Source organism: Pantherophis guttatus, chromosome 1, assembly GCF_059756535.1.
Source record: "Pantherophis guttatus breed Tessera chromosome 1, ASM5975653v1, whole genome shotgun sequence".
NCBI classification, from domain to species: domain Eukaryota; kingdom Metazoa; phylum Chordata; class Lepidosauria; order Squamata; family Colubridae; genus Pantherophis; species Pantherophis guttatus.
Window position 1 is genome coordinate 19,014,343 of NC_142063.1, and position 14,621 is coordinate 19,028,963.

General features: G+C 45.0%; 1 protein-coding gene across 3 annotated transcripts in view; it reads right to left on the minus strand.

Moving 5' to 3' along the window:
• Positions 1-5,819: 5,819 nt before the first annotated feature.
• ATP8B3 (ATPase phospholipid transporting 8B3) overlaps positions 5,820-14,621 on the minus strand; it is a 102,586-nt gene continuing 93,784 nt past the window's right edge. For all 3 annotated transcript variants that reach the window (XM_034437714.3, XM_034437717.3, XM_034437716.3), the window contains exons 26-28: positions 12,674-12,812; positions 9,705-9,835; positions 5,820-7,889 (exon numbers count right to left, since the gene is read on the minus strand). In XM_034437714.3, the coding sequence (XP_034293605.2) occupies positions 7,602-7,889; positions 9,705-9,835; positions 12,674-12,812 (558 nt within the window). In that variant the 3' untranslated portion in view covers positions 5,820-7,601. The remainder of the gene's footprint in view (positions 7,890-9,704; positions 9,836-12,673; positions 12,813-14,621) is intronic.

The window sequence follows — 14,621 nt, forward strand, 5'->3', positions numbered from 1 at the left end:
AGATAACAGATTAACAGAGTTGGAAGGGAGCTTATAGGTCATCTACTCCAACACTCCACTCAAGCAGGAGACGTTACACTGTTTCTGACAAATGGTAGTCCAATCTTTTCTTGAAGGTCTCAAGTGATGAAGCTCCCACAACTTCCGAAGGCAACTTCTGTTCCATTGGTTGATTGTTCTCACTGTCAGAAAGTTCCTCCTCATTTCTAGGTTGAATCTCTCCTTGGTCAGTTTCCATCCATTATTCCTTGTCTGGCCTTCAGGTGCTTTGGGAAATAGCTTGACCCCCTCCTCTCTGTGGCAGCCCCTCAAATATTGGAAGACTGCTATCATCTCTCCCCTGGTCCTTCTCTTCACTAGACTAGCCATGCCCAGTTCCTGCAACCGTTCATCATATGTTTTAGTCTCTGGTCCCCTAATCATCCTGGTTGTTCTCCTCTGCACTTTTTCTAGAGTTTCAACCAGTGGTGGGTTCCGCCCAGTTCCGCCCGGTTCCGCCAAGCCAGTAGCAGTGACAATATGACATCACCGAACCGGTTCTGCCCCCCCTGCCCCCACCAACCCCTCGCGTTGTTCTTACCTTTTATTTGGCCCCACCCCCAATCTATTGCTGCCTCTTGAGTCCCAGCTGATGGGCCATAAGGAAAAACTGTTTAAGCTCTTGCCGCGGGGCTTCAAAGGGCCGCCCTACAGCTGATCAGTGGTAACAGGCAGTTTGGTGGTAGACTGGTGCCTCCAAAAACAAATGAGTAGACTGGTGCCTGCAAAAATACATGAGTAGACCAGTGCCTGCAAAAATAAATGGGTAGACCAGTGCCTGCAAAAATACATGAGTAGACTGGTGCCTGCAAAAATACATGAGTAGACTGGTGCCTGCAAAAATACATGAGTAGACCAGTGCCTGCAAAAACAAATGAGTAGACCAGTACAGCTCTGCAAGCAGTTAAAAACCTGGTAGATCAGTACATCTGCTAAATCCTAAAAAATTGTCACATGACCATCAAGCCATGTCCACAAAATAAGCCACGCCCACAAAATAAGCCACGCCCACAGAACCAGTAGTAAAAAAATTTAGAACCCACTCCTGGTCTCAACATCTTTTTTATAGTGTGGTGACCAAAACTGGATGCAGTACTCTAGGTGTGGTCTTACTAGGGCTTTATAGAGTGGGATGCTTGGCAATCGGCATGTATTTAGGATGGTTGCAGTGTCCTGGGGTCATGTGATCACCTTTTGGTGACCTTCTGACAAGTAAAATCAATGAGGAAGCCAGATTCACTTAACGGTGTTACTAACTTAATAACTGCAGTGATTCACTTAACAACTGTAGCAAGCAAGGTCATAAAATGGGGTAAAACTCACTTAACAACTGTTGTAGTTAGCAATGGAAATTTTGGGCTCAGTTGTGGTCGTAAATCAAAGACTATCTGTACAGAATTTCAGTATCTGCCTTCCATCTTTTATCTTCTTTGAATCAATTATTATCTGTTCATTGGCACTTTTAGCATGCTACTTCGAGTCTGGTATTTTCTTCCAGGTTTAGAGAACTTTTAGAAGAGTTTCTTTTTTTGTGTCTGTTTCCATCCTTGATGTTTTTACAGATATCATTGTACTACAGCTGCTTCTTGTTTTTTCTAATGGCTGTCAGAAACTCTGTGTTAAATTCCTTCCTTAAATAAACAGAGATGTTAAGAAGTATCTTGACCAATCTTGTTCTTGATGGAGGATATTTATTTATTATTTATTAGTCCAATTTATATGCCGCCCTTCTCTGTAGACTCAGGACGGCTTACAATGCATTATAGCAATAGCCTGCATACTTTTTCTATATATCTGTTTATTAGGGCTTTTGGCCTCCCCTAAGCAGTGTTGTTCTATACAAAGTTGGCTTATTGCCCCCACAATCCAGGTCCTCAATTTACCTACCTCGAAAGGATGGAAGGCTGAGTCAACCTTGAGCCTGGTGAGATTCGAACTTGCACTAATTGCAGGAAGCTGGCAGCTAAGTGCTAGCACTTAACAGCACTTTAGTCTGCTGCACCACCGAGGCTCTATATGCCAGCTAAAGCATCCCTTAAAGTTATTAACTATATTAATATTAATTTGTTACGTTTTATTTATTAAATATGTTAAAGTTGGCCATCTAGCTTCTATTTATGGAGCTTAATTATGCTTTCTTTGAGTTCATTGGTCATTCTTGTGGATTGCAAGATCTTTTGACAAGGTGGCATCTTCAGTGATAGAGCACGTATTATTTATGTAGAAAATCCCAATGAGGTTACAATACAACACAAATGCTATAAAGATCCTTCTCCTGTCCGTGAACCAGTAAAGGCGAGGAAGAGTTTAGGGAAATATGCCCAATCTGAAACAAAAGGCTTTCTTGATTCACAGGAAACATTTGAGGAATTTAATTAAAAGCAGATAATGTGGTATGATCAATGAAATTCCTTCAGGGTTGTGGATACCTTATTTGTTTGGGTAACCAGTTCATCAGCAAAGTCTGTGTCAAGGATCCTAGTAACAGACCCAACCCAATCAAACTTCTGAGGCCTAGGTGTTCCTCAAAGTACAGATTTATTAGGCATGTCGTACTGGCACATCTGGTGAAAACCTGACTCTGAAGCTCCCGCGGTTTTCCCCACCCAAATTAAAAATCAAAGTTCTTTCCCCAGTCCACATCACGGGTGGGTTCTACTCAGGGGTGAAATGCTCCCGGTTCAGACTGAATCGCCTGATCCAGTAGCGATGGAGGCGGGTGGTTCGGAGAACCGGTAGCAAAAATCCCTGCCCACCCCCCATTGCCCAGCTAAGCTGCGCAATCATCAGAGGCTTTTTTTTTATTATTTTTAAAAGCATTTTTTCTACAACCTTTTTTGCTAAAAAATTGCTTTTAAAAGTAAAAAAAAGAGCCTCTGATGATCGTGTGGCTCAGCTGGGATCATCAGAGGCTTTTAAAAGCATTTTTTCTACAACCTCTTCGGCCGAAAAAATGTTTTTAAAAGGAAAAAAAATGTTTTTAAAAGGAAAAAAAGCCTCTGCTGATCAGGCAAGTCAGCTGGGATTGTCAGAGGCTTTTAAAAGCATTTTTTTTACAACCTCCTCAGCCGAAGTTTTAAAGGTAAAAAAAAAAAAAGTTGGTCACGCCCACTCAGTCATATTACCACCACCACCACCAAGCCACGCCCACAGAACCGGTAGTAACAAATTTTACATTTCACCACTGGTTCTACTTACTTTTACTACCGGTTTGCAACAGGGCCGCATGTGCGCGCTTGTGCGCAAGTGCAAATCATCATTTATGACATCCGAGCAGGTGGGCGGAGCCTCCCACCGATTTTACTGCTGGTTCTATAGAACTGGACAGAACCGGGAGCAACCCACCACTGGTCCACATGTCCATCACATGGTCCAATCCGGTCACAACCCCAACCCTTGTTGGTTTTAGTCCACGCCTCCCCAACACCTGGTGAAAACGTCCTTGGTTCCCAGGAGAAAACATTTTATTTTGACTACAAGTCCCCAGTTATCTCTATTCCCCACTCCCATTCCCACAGCTCCAACCACACATGCACCCAGCCTTTCTGCGCATGTGCTTTTCTGCACATGCGCCCGGCCTCAAAAACGTGCCTAAATAGGATGGTATAGAGCTGGGGTGGGTGGATGGGCAGGCCCACCCACGATTTCCGCTACTGATTCGGCCGAACTGATCCGAACCGGCTGAATACCACCTCATTCACCTTAACTCCTGCGACCTACACATGTAATAAACTTGCTGCACATGCTCCTAATAGAATACCACTGGGTTTTTTTTTTTCTTTTAAATGCAAAGATACAACTCACATTTACTTTTAGAAGACAGTAAAGGCTCACTTTGTGAACATTTGGGGAAATGAGAATTTTGTGGGTGGAGCCAATGTGAGGTAGTAATTAAGATGCTAGACAAGGAGCAGGGGGAGACCCCATTTCTAGTCTCCCTTCAACTACAGAAGCTCATTGGCTCCTTTGGGCCAGTCCCTCCCTCTCAAGTCCAAGAGCCAATCAGGTGCAGTACAAAGATGCTTGGCTAGGAGCAGGGAGACTCAGCTTCTAGTGCCCCTTCAACCGTGGAAGCTCATTGGATGACTTTGGGTCAGTCCCTCCCTGTCACCTCAAGAGCCAATCAGGTGCAGGTACTGGTTTGGGAACAAAGAGTCCCAGATTCCAGCCCTCCCTGGACTGGTCAATCCTGAATGCTCAGGTGGAGGGAGATGCTTTTATTTGGATTCTGCTCAGGTTGCCACTTCTTGTTTTAATTGCCTCCCAGAACAGAGCATCCTGGAGGAGTAAAATAGCAGCTGCCAAGTTGAAGAGACCAGAGCGTCAGATCCTGCCTCTCTTGAAAATACAAAGGGGCCTGGTGGCTCAGCAGACTGATAGCATTGTGATTAACACCAGCTGTCTGCAATTACTGTAAGTTCGAATCTCCCCAGGCTCAAGGTCGACTCAGCCTTCCATCCTTTCTAAGGTAGGTAAATTGAGGACCCAGTTTGTGGGGGCAATAAGCTGACTTTGTATAAATATACAAAAGTATGAAGGCTATTGCTTAACGCACTGTAAGCCACCCTGAGTCTCCGGAGAAGGGCGGCATATAAATCAATTTTTTTAAAAAAATGCATTCGGCTTCCATCGTCAAGCCATATATTTTGTCACTCTGCAAGAGCAGAGATTTGGACTGTGTCCAACGTGGTTGGATATTTTTATGCTGTAGAAACCTTGTTCAGGTGAGCATGGCAGCTTGAATGAGATGGTTTTAAAGGCATGCAAGTTCAGACAGATTTTTCCAAAAGCGTAGAGTCCATTTTATTTTAGAAGTGCTGGATTGTGCAAAATTGTTGAGACGTGAACTGAACCCCAGTTTTAATGGAAGTCCCAATGCTTTCAAAACATTGGTGTAATATACATCTCTCTCTCTCTCTCTCTCTCTCTCTCACACACACACACACACACACTCACACACACACACACACACAAACACAAACACACACACAAAAACACCCCAGAGGTGGTATTCAGCAGGTTCTGACCAGTTCTGGAGAACCAGTAGTGGAAATTTTGAGTAGTTTGGAGAACCAGTAAATACCACTTCTGACTGGCCCCACCCCCATCTATTCTCTGCCTCCCGAGTCCCAGCTGTTCTGAAGGAAGTGGGGATTTTGCAGTAACCTTCCCCTGGAGTGGGGTGGGAATGGAGATTTTCACGGCCACCAAGCCATGCCACGCCCACAGAACCGGTAGTAAAAAAAATTGCATCTCACCCCTGACACACACACAAATCCTACACACACACTGCTTAGGGGGAAATTCATTACATGGGACCCATAGACCTATAGTTTGTATGGCCACCATATCATTCTACAGTAGAGTGTCTCAATCTTGGCAACTTTAAAATGCATGGACTTCAACTCCCAGAACTCCCCAGCCAGCCGGATGACTGATGAATTCTGAGAGTTGAAGACCAAACCTCTTAAAATTGCCAAGTTTGAGAAACACTGGCAGATCCACTCAATGTGACACCCAGTATAAATTAAAATAATACATTACAAGGTATGTAACCAATAACCTTTCAGAAATTATTGAATTACAATTCCCAACAACCTTAACCACAAACTATGACAGCTGAGGATGTTTGAAGTGGTTATTCAGCAACTTCTGAAAGAATGCTGTTCTTTATCTATTATGCAACAAGGGAAGGGAGGGAGGGAGGAAAGGAAGGAAGGAAGGAAGGAAAGAAAGAAAGAAAGAAGGATTTTATAAACAAATTCAATGTTAAAAGGGACTTGTTTTTTAAAAAATATGTTTATTATATTTTTAAAAGAAATATGCAAACACACCTTGTTCACCTTTCTCACAGCCAGAAAAGATAGATAAAGCCCTACTTTTTAAAATAAATCTTAAAAAGTAGATTGAAAATTCCGCCATCATATTACTTTGGTTGTCTGCCCCCTGCCTGTAAGCCCATGATAGCTGAGTAGGAACTACCCATAAACAGGAGCAGTCTATCTTTAGATAACAAATGCTGGTAATAGGCAGTTGGCATGAGGACTGATTGTTGGGGAACTTCCACAGATCTCCCAAGCGGCTCTTTGCATGTTTGTTCTAAATTAGATAGTAATTCTGTCGGATCTGGTTGCCCTTCTCTTACTTTCCCATATTATATTAATTGGCATTGCACAAATTAAGGAAATGAAACTTAAATACCAGACACTGGGGACAAGAAACAGAAGAAGGCTATTGCAATGGTGACCAATTTATGGACTTTCCAGAGACCTGTGATTGGTAACCATTATGAAGAGTGTGCTGGATGGCATAGCCTTTTCTCTGATTTGGGAGAGAAAACTTTCTTTTTGGCACAATGATGTTTGGACTTTGCTTTGCAAACCAGTTTAACCACTTAGGCTCAGATTAACAGAGTAGGCAGGGACCTTACAGGACATCTAGTCCAACCCCCCGCTCAAGCAGGAGACCCTACACCATTTCTGACAAATGGCAGTCCAATCTTTTCTTGAAAGTCTCAAGTGATGAAGCTCCCACAACTTCCGAAGGCAACTTCTGTTCCATGGGTTGATTGTTCTCACTGTCAGAAGGTTCCTCCTCATTTCTAGGTTGAATCTCTCCTTCATCAGTTTCCATCCATTATTCCTTGTCTGGCTTTCGGGTGCCTTGGAAAATAACTTGACCCCCTCCACTCTGTGGAAGCCCCTCAAATATTGGAACACTGCTATCATGTCTCCCCTGCTCCTTCTCTTCACTAGACTAGGCTCATACATCTGAAACACCATGAAGGACATGAAAGACATGGTGACCAAGGAATTCTGGGAGTTGAAGTCCAAACCTCTTAAAGTTATGGTATGTCTTTCTTCCAGCATTCACTGTCCGCCAGTGGTGGGATTCAGCCAGTTCGCACCACTTCGGGAGAACCGGTTGTTAACTTTCTGAGTAGTTTGATGAACTGGTTGTTGGAAGAAATCATTAGGGCAGAGAACCGGTTGTTAAATTATTTGAATCCCACCACTGCTGTCTGCCCTTTCCATAATTGGAATTTGGAGGACCTTCTGCCTGAGATGGTGACTTTCTGCAAGCAAGGATTTTCTCCTTTACCAGGAACTACCCTGCATAGTTCTGAGGCTTTTAAGCTTGCCTAGAGACGAGAACTTTGGGCTGAGATCTGCAAAGCCTTCCAGATTTGAAACCAGAGCAAATACTGTTTTCTTAGGATGGCATGGGCCAGTACCGGTACCCACTGACTGCCCACCATCTCTATGTAACCTAGCCAAGGTGATTAATTATCACTCGCAAGATTATTGCACAGAATAGAATATGGCAGAAAAAAAAGAATGAGACGATCCGATCAATGAAATCTGAGTCAGATGTCTCTAGGATTCGAACTCAGAACTTCATGAATGACAAACAGACACTGTCCATGGAAAGCTTCTGCCCAGTGCAATCCTTGGATTCAGGAAGAAATTGTGGCATTTAGGCAAAAGTCACTCCTGTGCAGGACAAGGGAATACAGGCCCAGCGATGGCCCTTCCTGTTATCTGTAATAGGCTTTGTCTCCTTCAACCGAGTTGGACCTTCTGCTCTGAAGAAGCTTCTTTAGGGGCAGCATTGATCTCAGTTGGCAGTGAGTTGTCTTTTCCAGGGCTTTGGGTGCTGAACAAACCGTTCAGTTTCCTGCGGACAGGGACGCTCTTGCTCCGCAAACTGGCTCCCTTGGCGATGAGATGGGCGTATCCTTCCTTGTGGGAAAAGGCGTAGCTGGAACGCCTCAGGAACGAATTCCTACTGTTGTGAGATGTCAGCTCCACCGTCGAATGCTTCTTCTGGATCTCCCGGGCTTGAAACATCTGAAAGGAAAGGAAGAAGGAAGGTGGATCGGCATATAACTTTTGTACCAGTCTTCCTGATTCTGCGATCCTCCCTCTGGGATGAACGACAGCTCCCATCCGCCCTCAGATCTGGGCATCAAGGAAGTTTCTCACTCCATCAGGACACTTCCAAGTTGGAAAGGGTCTACTTACTAAGTGTTAATACCTCCTGGGAATGCAGTGGCTAAAATAGCACAGTCTCTCTACAACAAGGTTACGAGCAGGTTTTAGGGGGAACTCAAAGATTTATCCTAGCAAGTAAATTTTCCAAATTAACCTAGTGATCAGGAATGTCTGCAGGAAGGGGCTCAAAGTAAATCAGATAGCAGTCATAACTACGTGGCCAAACCTCTAAACTTTTGTATATGTGTCACATGCAGGGGTGAAATGCTCCCAGTTCGGACTGGATTGCCCGATCCGGTAGCGATGGTGGCGGGTGGTTCGGAGAACCGGTAGCAAAAATCCATGTGTCCCCTCATGCCCAGCTGAGCCATGCGATCATCATAGGCTGTTTTTTTACTTTTAAAAGCATTTTTTCTACAATCTCTTCGGCCGAAAAAATGCTTTTAAAAGTAAAAAAAAAAAAAGCCTCTGATGATCGTGCGGCTCAGCTGGGATCATCAGAGGCTTTTCAAAGCATTTTTTTCTGCAACCCCTTCGGCCAAAGAGGTTATAGGGAAAAAAATGCCTTTAAAAGCCTCTGAGATCCCAGCTGACTTGCCTGATCGCCAGAGGCTTCTAAAAGCATTTTTTTCTGCAACCTCTTCAGCCGAAGAGGTTGTAGGAAAAAAAATGCCTATAAAAACCTCTGGCGATCCCAGCAGGCAGCATACAACAATCAAATAAAACAATACATAAAAAGCCTCATTATAAAAAATATAAAACAAGCATGATTAAAAGTAAAACATATCATTAAAAATTGAAACTTATTCTGTCAAGGCCGTGTCTGGCTTTTACCTAAGTTGTTGCTTCCTTCTTGGTACGTTATGTTGCGGTGTTCACTGGTTTTCTCTACTACTAAAACAATGTTTCTCAACTTTGGAAATTCTAAGATGCATGCACTTCTACTCCCAGTATTCCCTAATCAGCATGGCTGGCTGGGGAACTCTGGGAATTGAAGTCCACGCATCTTCAAGTTAATACAGTTGAGAAATGCTGCACCAAAGTGAAAAAGCTTCCAACTTTTACCCAATTAGTCAACTTTTGCCCCAAATGCAGACAAAACAAGGCTAGATTTGCAGTGTCTCTAACCCAGGGATATCAAACTCAAGGCCTGTGGGGCCGCCCTGGAAAAAGCAAAGGACTGACTCACAGTGCCTCTGCCACTGAAAAGGGAGGTCGGGTGGGCCCTCCCTCCTGAACTCCGTTTTCTCTAGCAGAGGGTTGCAGGAGGCCATTGCAGCTGAAAACGGAGCTTGGGAGCCCATTTAGCTGGCAGACCGCTTGGGCCACCACAGGCATCCCGGACATGAGTGGCCACACCCACCCCGGCCATGCCCTCCCGTTCCCCCCCGGAGGTCAAACACAACCCTGATGCGGCCCTCAATGAAATCAAGTTTGACACCCCTGCTCTAACTGGTTACTGACATTATCTAGCTTCTGAGCTCACATAATACTCCAAATCAGAATCAAACCAGAATAACTTCGTCCAGCACACTCATTATTTAAAATGCCTTTTTAGTTAATCTGGTTCATCAAGCCAAAGTCACTCATCTGTCCCTCTCCTTCCACCAGTCCTTGCAACCCAATCAAAGTCTTTTTTGATGCTTGCTGCCCTTGGAAAGCTGGACTCACCTCTGACATAGTCGGAGGGCTGATGGTATTGCACACAAAACGGACAACAAGGGAGGGGATGATGTTCACCACAACACACAACAAGATGACAAGCACAGCAGTTGGGTCAGTCAGAGCGTTCCTGGCGGCCTCTGGAGGAGAAAAGAAGATGCTTTGAGTAGGGCAATTCACACAACTTGATAAACCTTACCCTTGAGTTTGCACAACAGTGTGCTGTGCATACAAATAAAAAGTTAGTCCTTGACTTATGACCGTAATTGAGCCCAAAATTTCCACTGCCAAGCAAGAAAATGCTTATTAGATTTGCCCCCTTTTATGACCTTTCTTGCTACAGTTGTAAAATGAATCATTGCAGTTGTTAAGTTAGTAAAGCAGTTGTTAAGTGAATCTGGCTTCCTCATTGACTTTGCTTGTCAGAAGATCTCAGAAGAGGATCACATGACCCTGGGACATTGCAACCGTCACAAATTCACACCAGTTGTCAAGGGTCTGAATTTTGATCATGTGACCATGGGGATGCTGCAATGGTCATAAGTATGAAAATCAGTCATAGGTCACTTTTTTCAATGCTATCGGGACTTCAAATGGTCACAAAATGAATGGTTGTAAGTTGAGGACTCCTACATGCTGTTTTAAGGATCAACCTGATGACATAAAGACAGAGAATAGTTTAAACACACTGGACCACAAATGGTCCATCCCTTCTTCTGGCTTCTGGGCTGGACCAACCGATCCCCTCCTTAGGTTGCTCCCACTTCTTTTGAATGATGTTGAATATTATGGTTTTAAGGCAGGAAAAGTTGGGAGAAAGTAAATAAGGGATCCAATTTACCTCATTCTCTTTCTTTTAACATCTTGGGCAGGGGTGGGCTTCAAAAACTTTAGCAAGGGGTTCTCTGTCCGGTTGCTGGGTGAGCATGGCCATGGTGGGTGTGGCCCAGGGTGGGTTTTACTTACCTTTACTACCAGTTCGCAACGGGAGTGCGTGTGGGTTTTTGTTTCGTTTGCGCGCGCTTCTGCACATACACAGATCACTCATGAGCTCCCACTGGTTTTACTACCGGTTCTATGGAACCGGACTGAACCAGGAGCAACCCACCACTGGTGTGGCCTAGTTGGCCTTCTGCACCACAGTGGGGGGTGGGTGACATTTTTGTCCTCCCCGGGCTCCGGAGGCTTTCCTTGAGCCTCTGGGAGGACGAAAACGGCCTCCCCAGGCTCCAGAGTCCCTCTGGAGGCCGGAAACGGGCTTCCCGAACTTCCAATAGGCCAGTTTTTTGCCCTCTCCAAGCCTGCATCCAAAATGGGCTGCGTGGGGACTCCTGGGAGGGGAGGGCAGGGGTGGGGTGGGCGGGGCCAGCCAGGAGTAGGATTTGGGGGTTCTCCGAACTCTACAGAATCTTAGCTAGAGGTTCTCCTGAACCCGTGAACCCCCAGCAGCCCACCCCTGATCTTGGGATCAGATTGTAAATACTGTATGACTCAAGCCCTCTCAGGAGCCAATCAAGCTTGCAGCTTAATTTTGCACATGCAAGAGAACCCAAAGAGTTCCATCTGGAGGTAGGAGACGGCATTGGTCGCGCTGGTGGATGATCTCTGGAGGGCTCGGGACAGAGGTTATTCCTCTGTTCTGGTCCTATTAGATCTTTCAGCGGCTTTTGATACCATCGACCATGGTATCCTGCTGCGACGCCTCAAGGGGTTAGGAGTGGGAGGCACTGTTTTGTGGTGGTTCTCCTCTTACCTCTTGGGTCGTACACAAGCGGTGTTGATGGGGGGGCAGAGGTCGGCCATGAGGCCCCTCATTTATGGGGTGCCCCAGGGGTCGGTCCTCTCGCCTCTTCTGTTCAACATTTATATGAAGCCGCTGGAAGAGATCATCCGTGGTTTCGGGGTGAGGTATCATCAGTATGCTGATGATACCCAGCTTTTTATATCCACCCCGAACCAGCCCAGTGATGCCCTCGACGTGATGTCCCAGTGCCTGGAAGCAGTATGGGTCTGGATGGGGAGGAACAGGCTTCAGCTCAACCCTGCCAAGACTGAGTGGCTGTGGATACCGGCATCCCGGTCCGATCGAGAGGTTCCATCTTTGGCTATAGGGGGCGAGGTGTTAGCCCCTGTAGATAGGGCACGCAACTTGGGTGTCCTCCTGGACTCATGGTTGAGCTTAGAAGATCATATAACAGTGACCAGGGGGGCGTTTGCCCAGGTTTGCCTGGTGCGCCAGTTGCGCCCCTATTTGGACCGGGATGCCCTACGCACAGTTACTCATGCGCTAGTCACCTCCCATATTGACTACTGCAATGCTCTCTACTTGGGGATGCCCTTGAGGACCACTCAGAGGCTTCAGCTGGTACAGAATGCGGCCGCGCGGGTTGTGATGGGAGGGTCCCAATACTCCCATGTTACACCTCTCCTGCGCGACTTGCATTGGTTGCCGGTTGCCCTCCGGGTGAGATTCAAGGTGCTGGTGATGACCTATAAAGCCCTACATGGCTTAGGCCCAGGATATCTGTCGGACCATTTGCAACCAGCAACAGCTTCCGATCGCCCGGTGCGCTCTCACAGGGAGGGCCTACTTAGGGTGCCGTCAGCTAGACAATGTCGGCCCCCAGAGGTAGAGCTTTCTCTGTGGGCGCACCCACCCTTTGGAATCAACTCCCCCTGGGGGCTCCGGTTGGTCCCTGACCTTCACACTTTCCGCCGCGAACTAAAAACATGGCTGTTCAAATTGCCCAGCCTGAACTGATGGGGTTTTGATTATTTTTAATGTGTTTTATGGGTTTAATATGTATTTTTAACATGTTTTTATTGGATTGGGATTGTATTTAATTGTTGTGAGCTGCCCTGAGTCCCATGGAGATAGGGCGGCATACAAATCAAATTAAATAAATAAATAAATAAATAAATAAATAAATAAACAAATAAACAAATAAATAAACAAACAAACAAACAAACAAACTTACCAAGAAAGGGGAACATTTGGGGACTGGTTCTGTAGGCTTCGAAGTTTTGAGTGAGGTACGTGAAAAGGCAATAAAGGAGGAAGCTGATCAAGATGGCCAGGGAAGAGAAGACGGTCCAGAATTTCATCTCCAGCATGATCTATGCAAGGAGGGAAGGCGGGGGAAAAAGAAAAGACACTGTCAGAATTGTGCTGGGAAAAAAAATGGTTGACTTGGGGGAGAAGAAGGGCAAAACCTAGGCCCATCACCCTCTCTCACCCCAACCCACCTCACACGGTTGTTGTTGGGAAAAAATAGGAGGAGGAAGATGTGTTGGATATGTTCGCCGCCTTGAGTTATTTGTAAAATAAGAAAAGCAGGAAATAAATAAATAAAGAAAGAGAGAGAGAGAGAGAGAAAAGAAAGAAAGAAAAGAAAGGGAGGGAGAGAGAGAGAGAAAGAAAGAAAAAAAGAAAGAAAGAAAGAAAGAAAGAAAGAAAGAAAGAAAGAAAGAAAGAAAGAAAGAAAGAAAGAAAGAAAGAAAGAAAGAAGGAAAGAAGCTAACTAGTGGAGGAGAATGGAAAGAGTGGGTACAAAACTTGGGCATATATCTCTCATTTCCACTGCATTCATTTCCTATAAAAAATATACTATACCTTGCATCAGATTGCTTTAAAATAAATGCTAAGGTGTCAGACATGCTTATCCTGTTCCCATAATGCATTTAACTGGGTTAAGGGAGGTGAAGATGGAGTCAATTGAGGTAGTAAACTAATCCTGAGGGGGGGATCAAATAGACCCAGTCAAGAAGAGGGTCAAACTCATTTCATTCAGGTTATGCTTTCAGGGGAACTGTTTATCAGTTCTGAGATCAAGAGAAAGTTTTGGAGAGACTGTTAAAAAAAAAAGATTCTTCATGAATTCTCTGTCTCTATAGCTGTTTTGGTAAATTTCTCCCCCACCCCTTCCCCCCGAAAATGATCAGAAACAGATGGGAGATGAGTAGGATTCTGTCTCTTAGAATCTGTCCACAACAGTAGGGGCATCAAAGTGCATTTTTTCCCTTACAACTAGTCCTCGACTTATAACCACAATTGAGCCACAATTGATATTGTGGCAACCAAAACTGGATGCACTATTACTGCATCCAATTTTGGTCGCCACAATATAAAAAACGATGTTGAGACTCTAGAACAGGGCTCTCCAATCTTGGCAACCTTGAGACTTCTGGACTTCAACTCCCAAAATTCTTCAGCCAGCAACTTTTTTTTTTACTTTTTTACTACCAGTTCTCCGGAACCGGTAGTAAAAATGCTTTGAAAAGTAAAAAAAAGGCTCCGAAGATCGCACGCCACAGCTGATCACACACACATAACCCCTGCAAGCTGTTCTACTTACCCCATGCCTCCTTTTAAAGTAGGGCGTAAAGTGAAATTTGGATATAAGAGTGAAATGATACAGGGTTGGCTTGGATGATCTCTAAAGGTCCCTCGACCTTGTTATTGTAAGAGACCGTTTCTGAGTTCAAAAAGTCAAACCGCAGAGTTAGCTAACTTTCTCCTTCCATGTCAAAATGCAGAACTAAAAACCACATGGGTCAGCATGAATCAGCTTTTCTGCTCAGCAAGAAGGGGCCTAGCTAATAGGAATGATTTCACATACTTCCGTGTTTTTGCTGCTTTAGAAGACTATAAGAATGCGTGTCTTAACCAGAACTTTGTTCAGATGTTAGATGGTTATCTTTTCTGTCTGAACCTTTTGGCCAAAATAAAGCTTCTCTTGATTTCGAAGTCCGAGTCCTTTGATTTTCTGCAACACTTTTGGCGTGCACTGCGTGTGCGCACACACGCAACCTCACATTTGGTGCGTGGTGGGTAGTATGCATGTGCACACGCAGCATGCGTTTGGCATGCAGCGGACATGCGCAGCCAGCGAACCCGTAGTAAACCGGTTCAGATTTCACCACTGG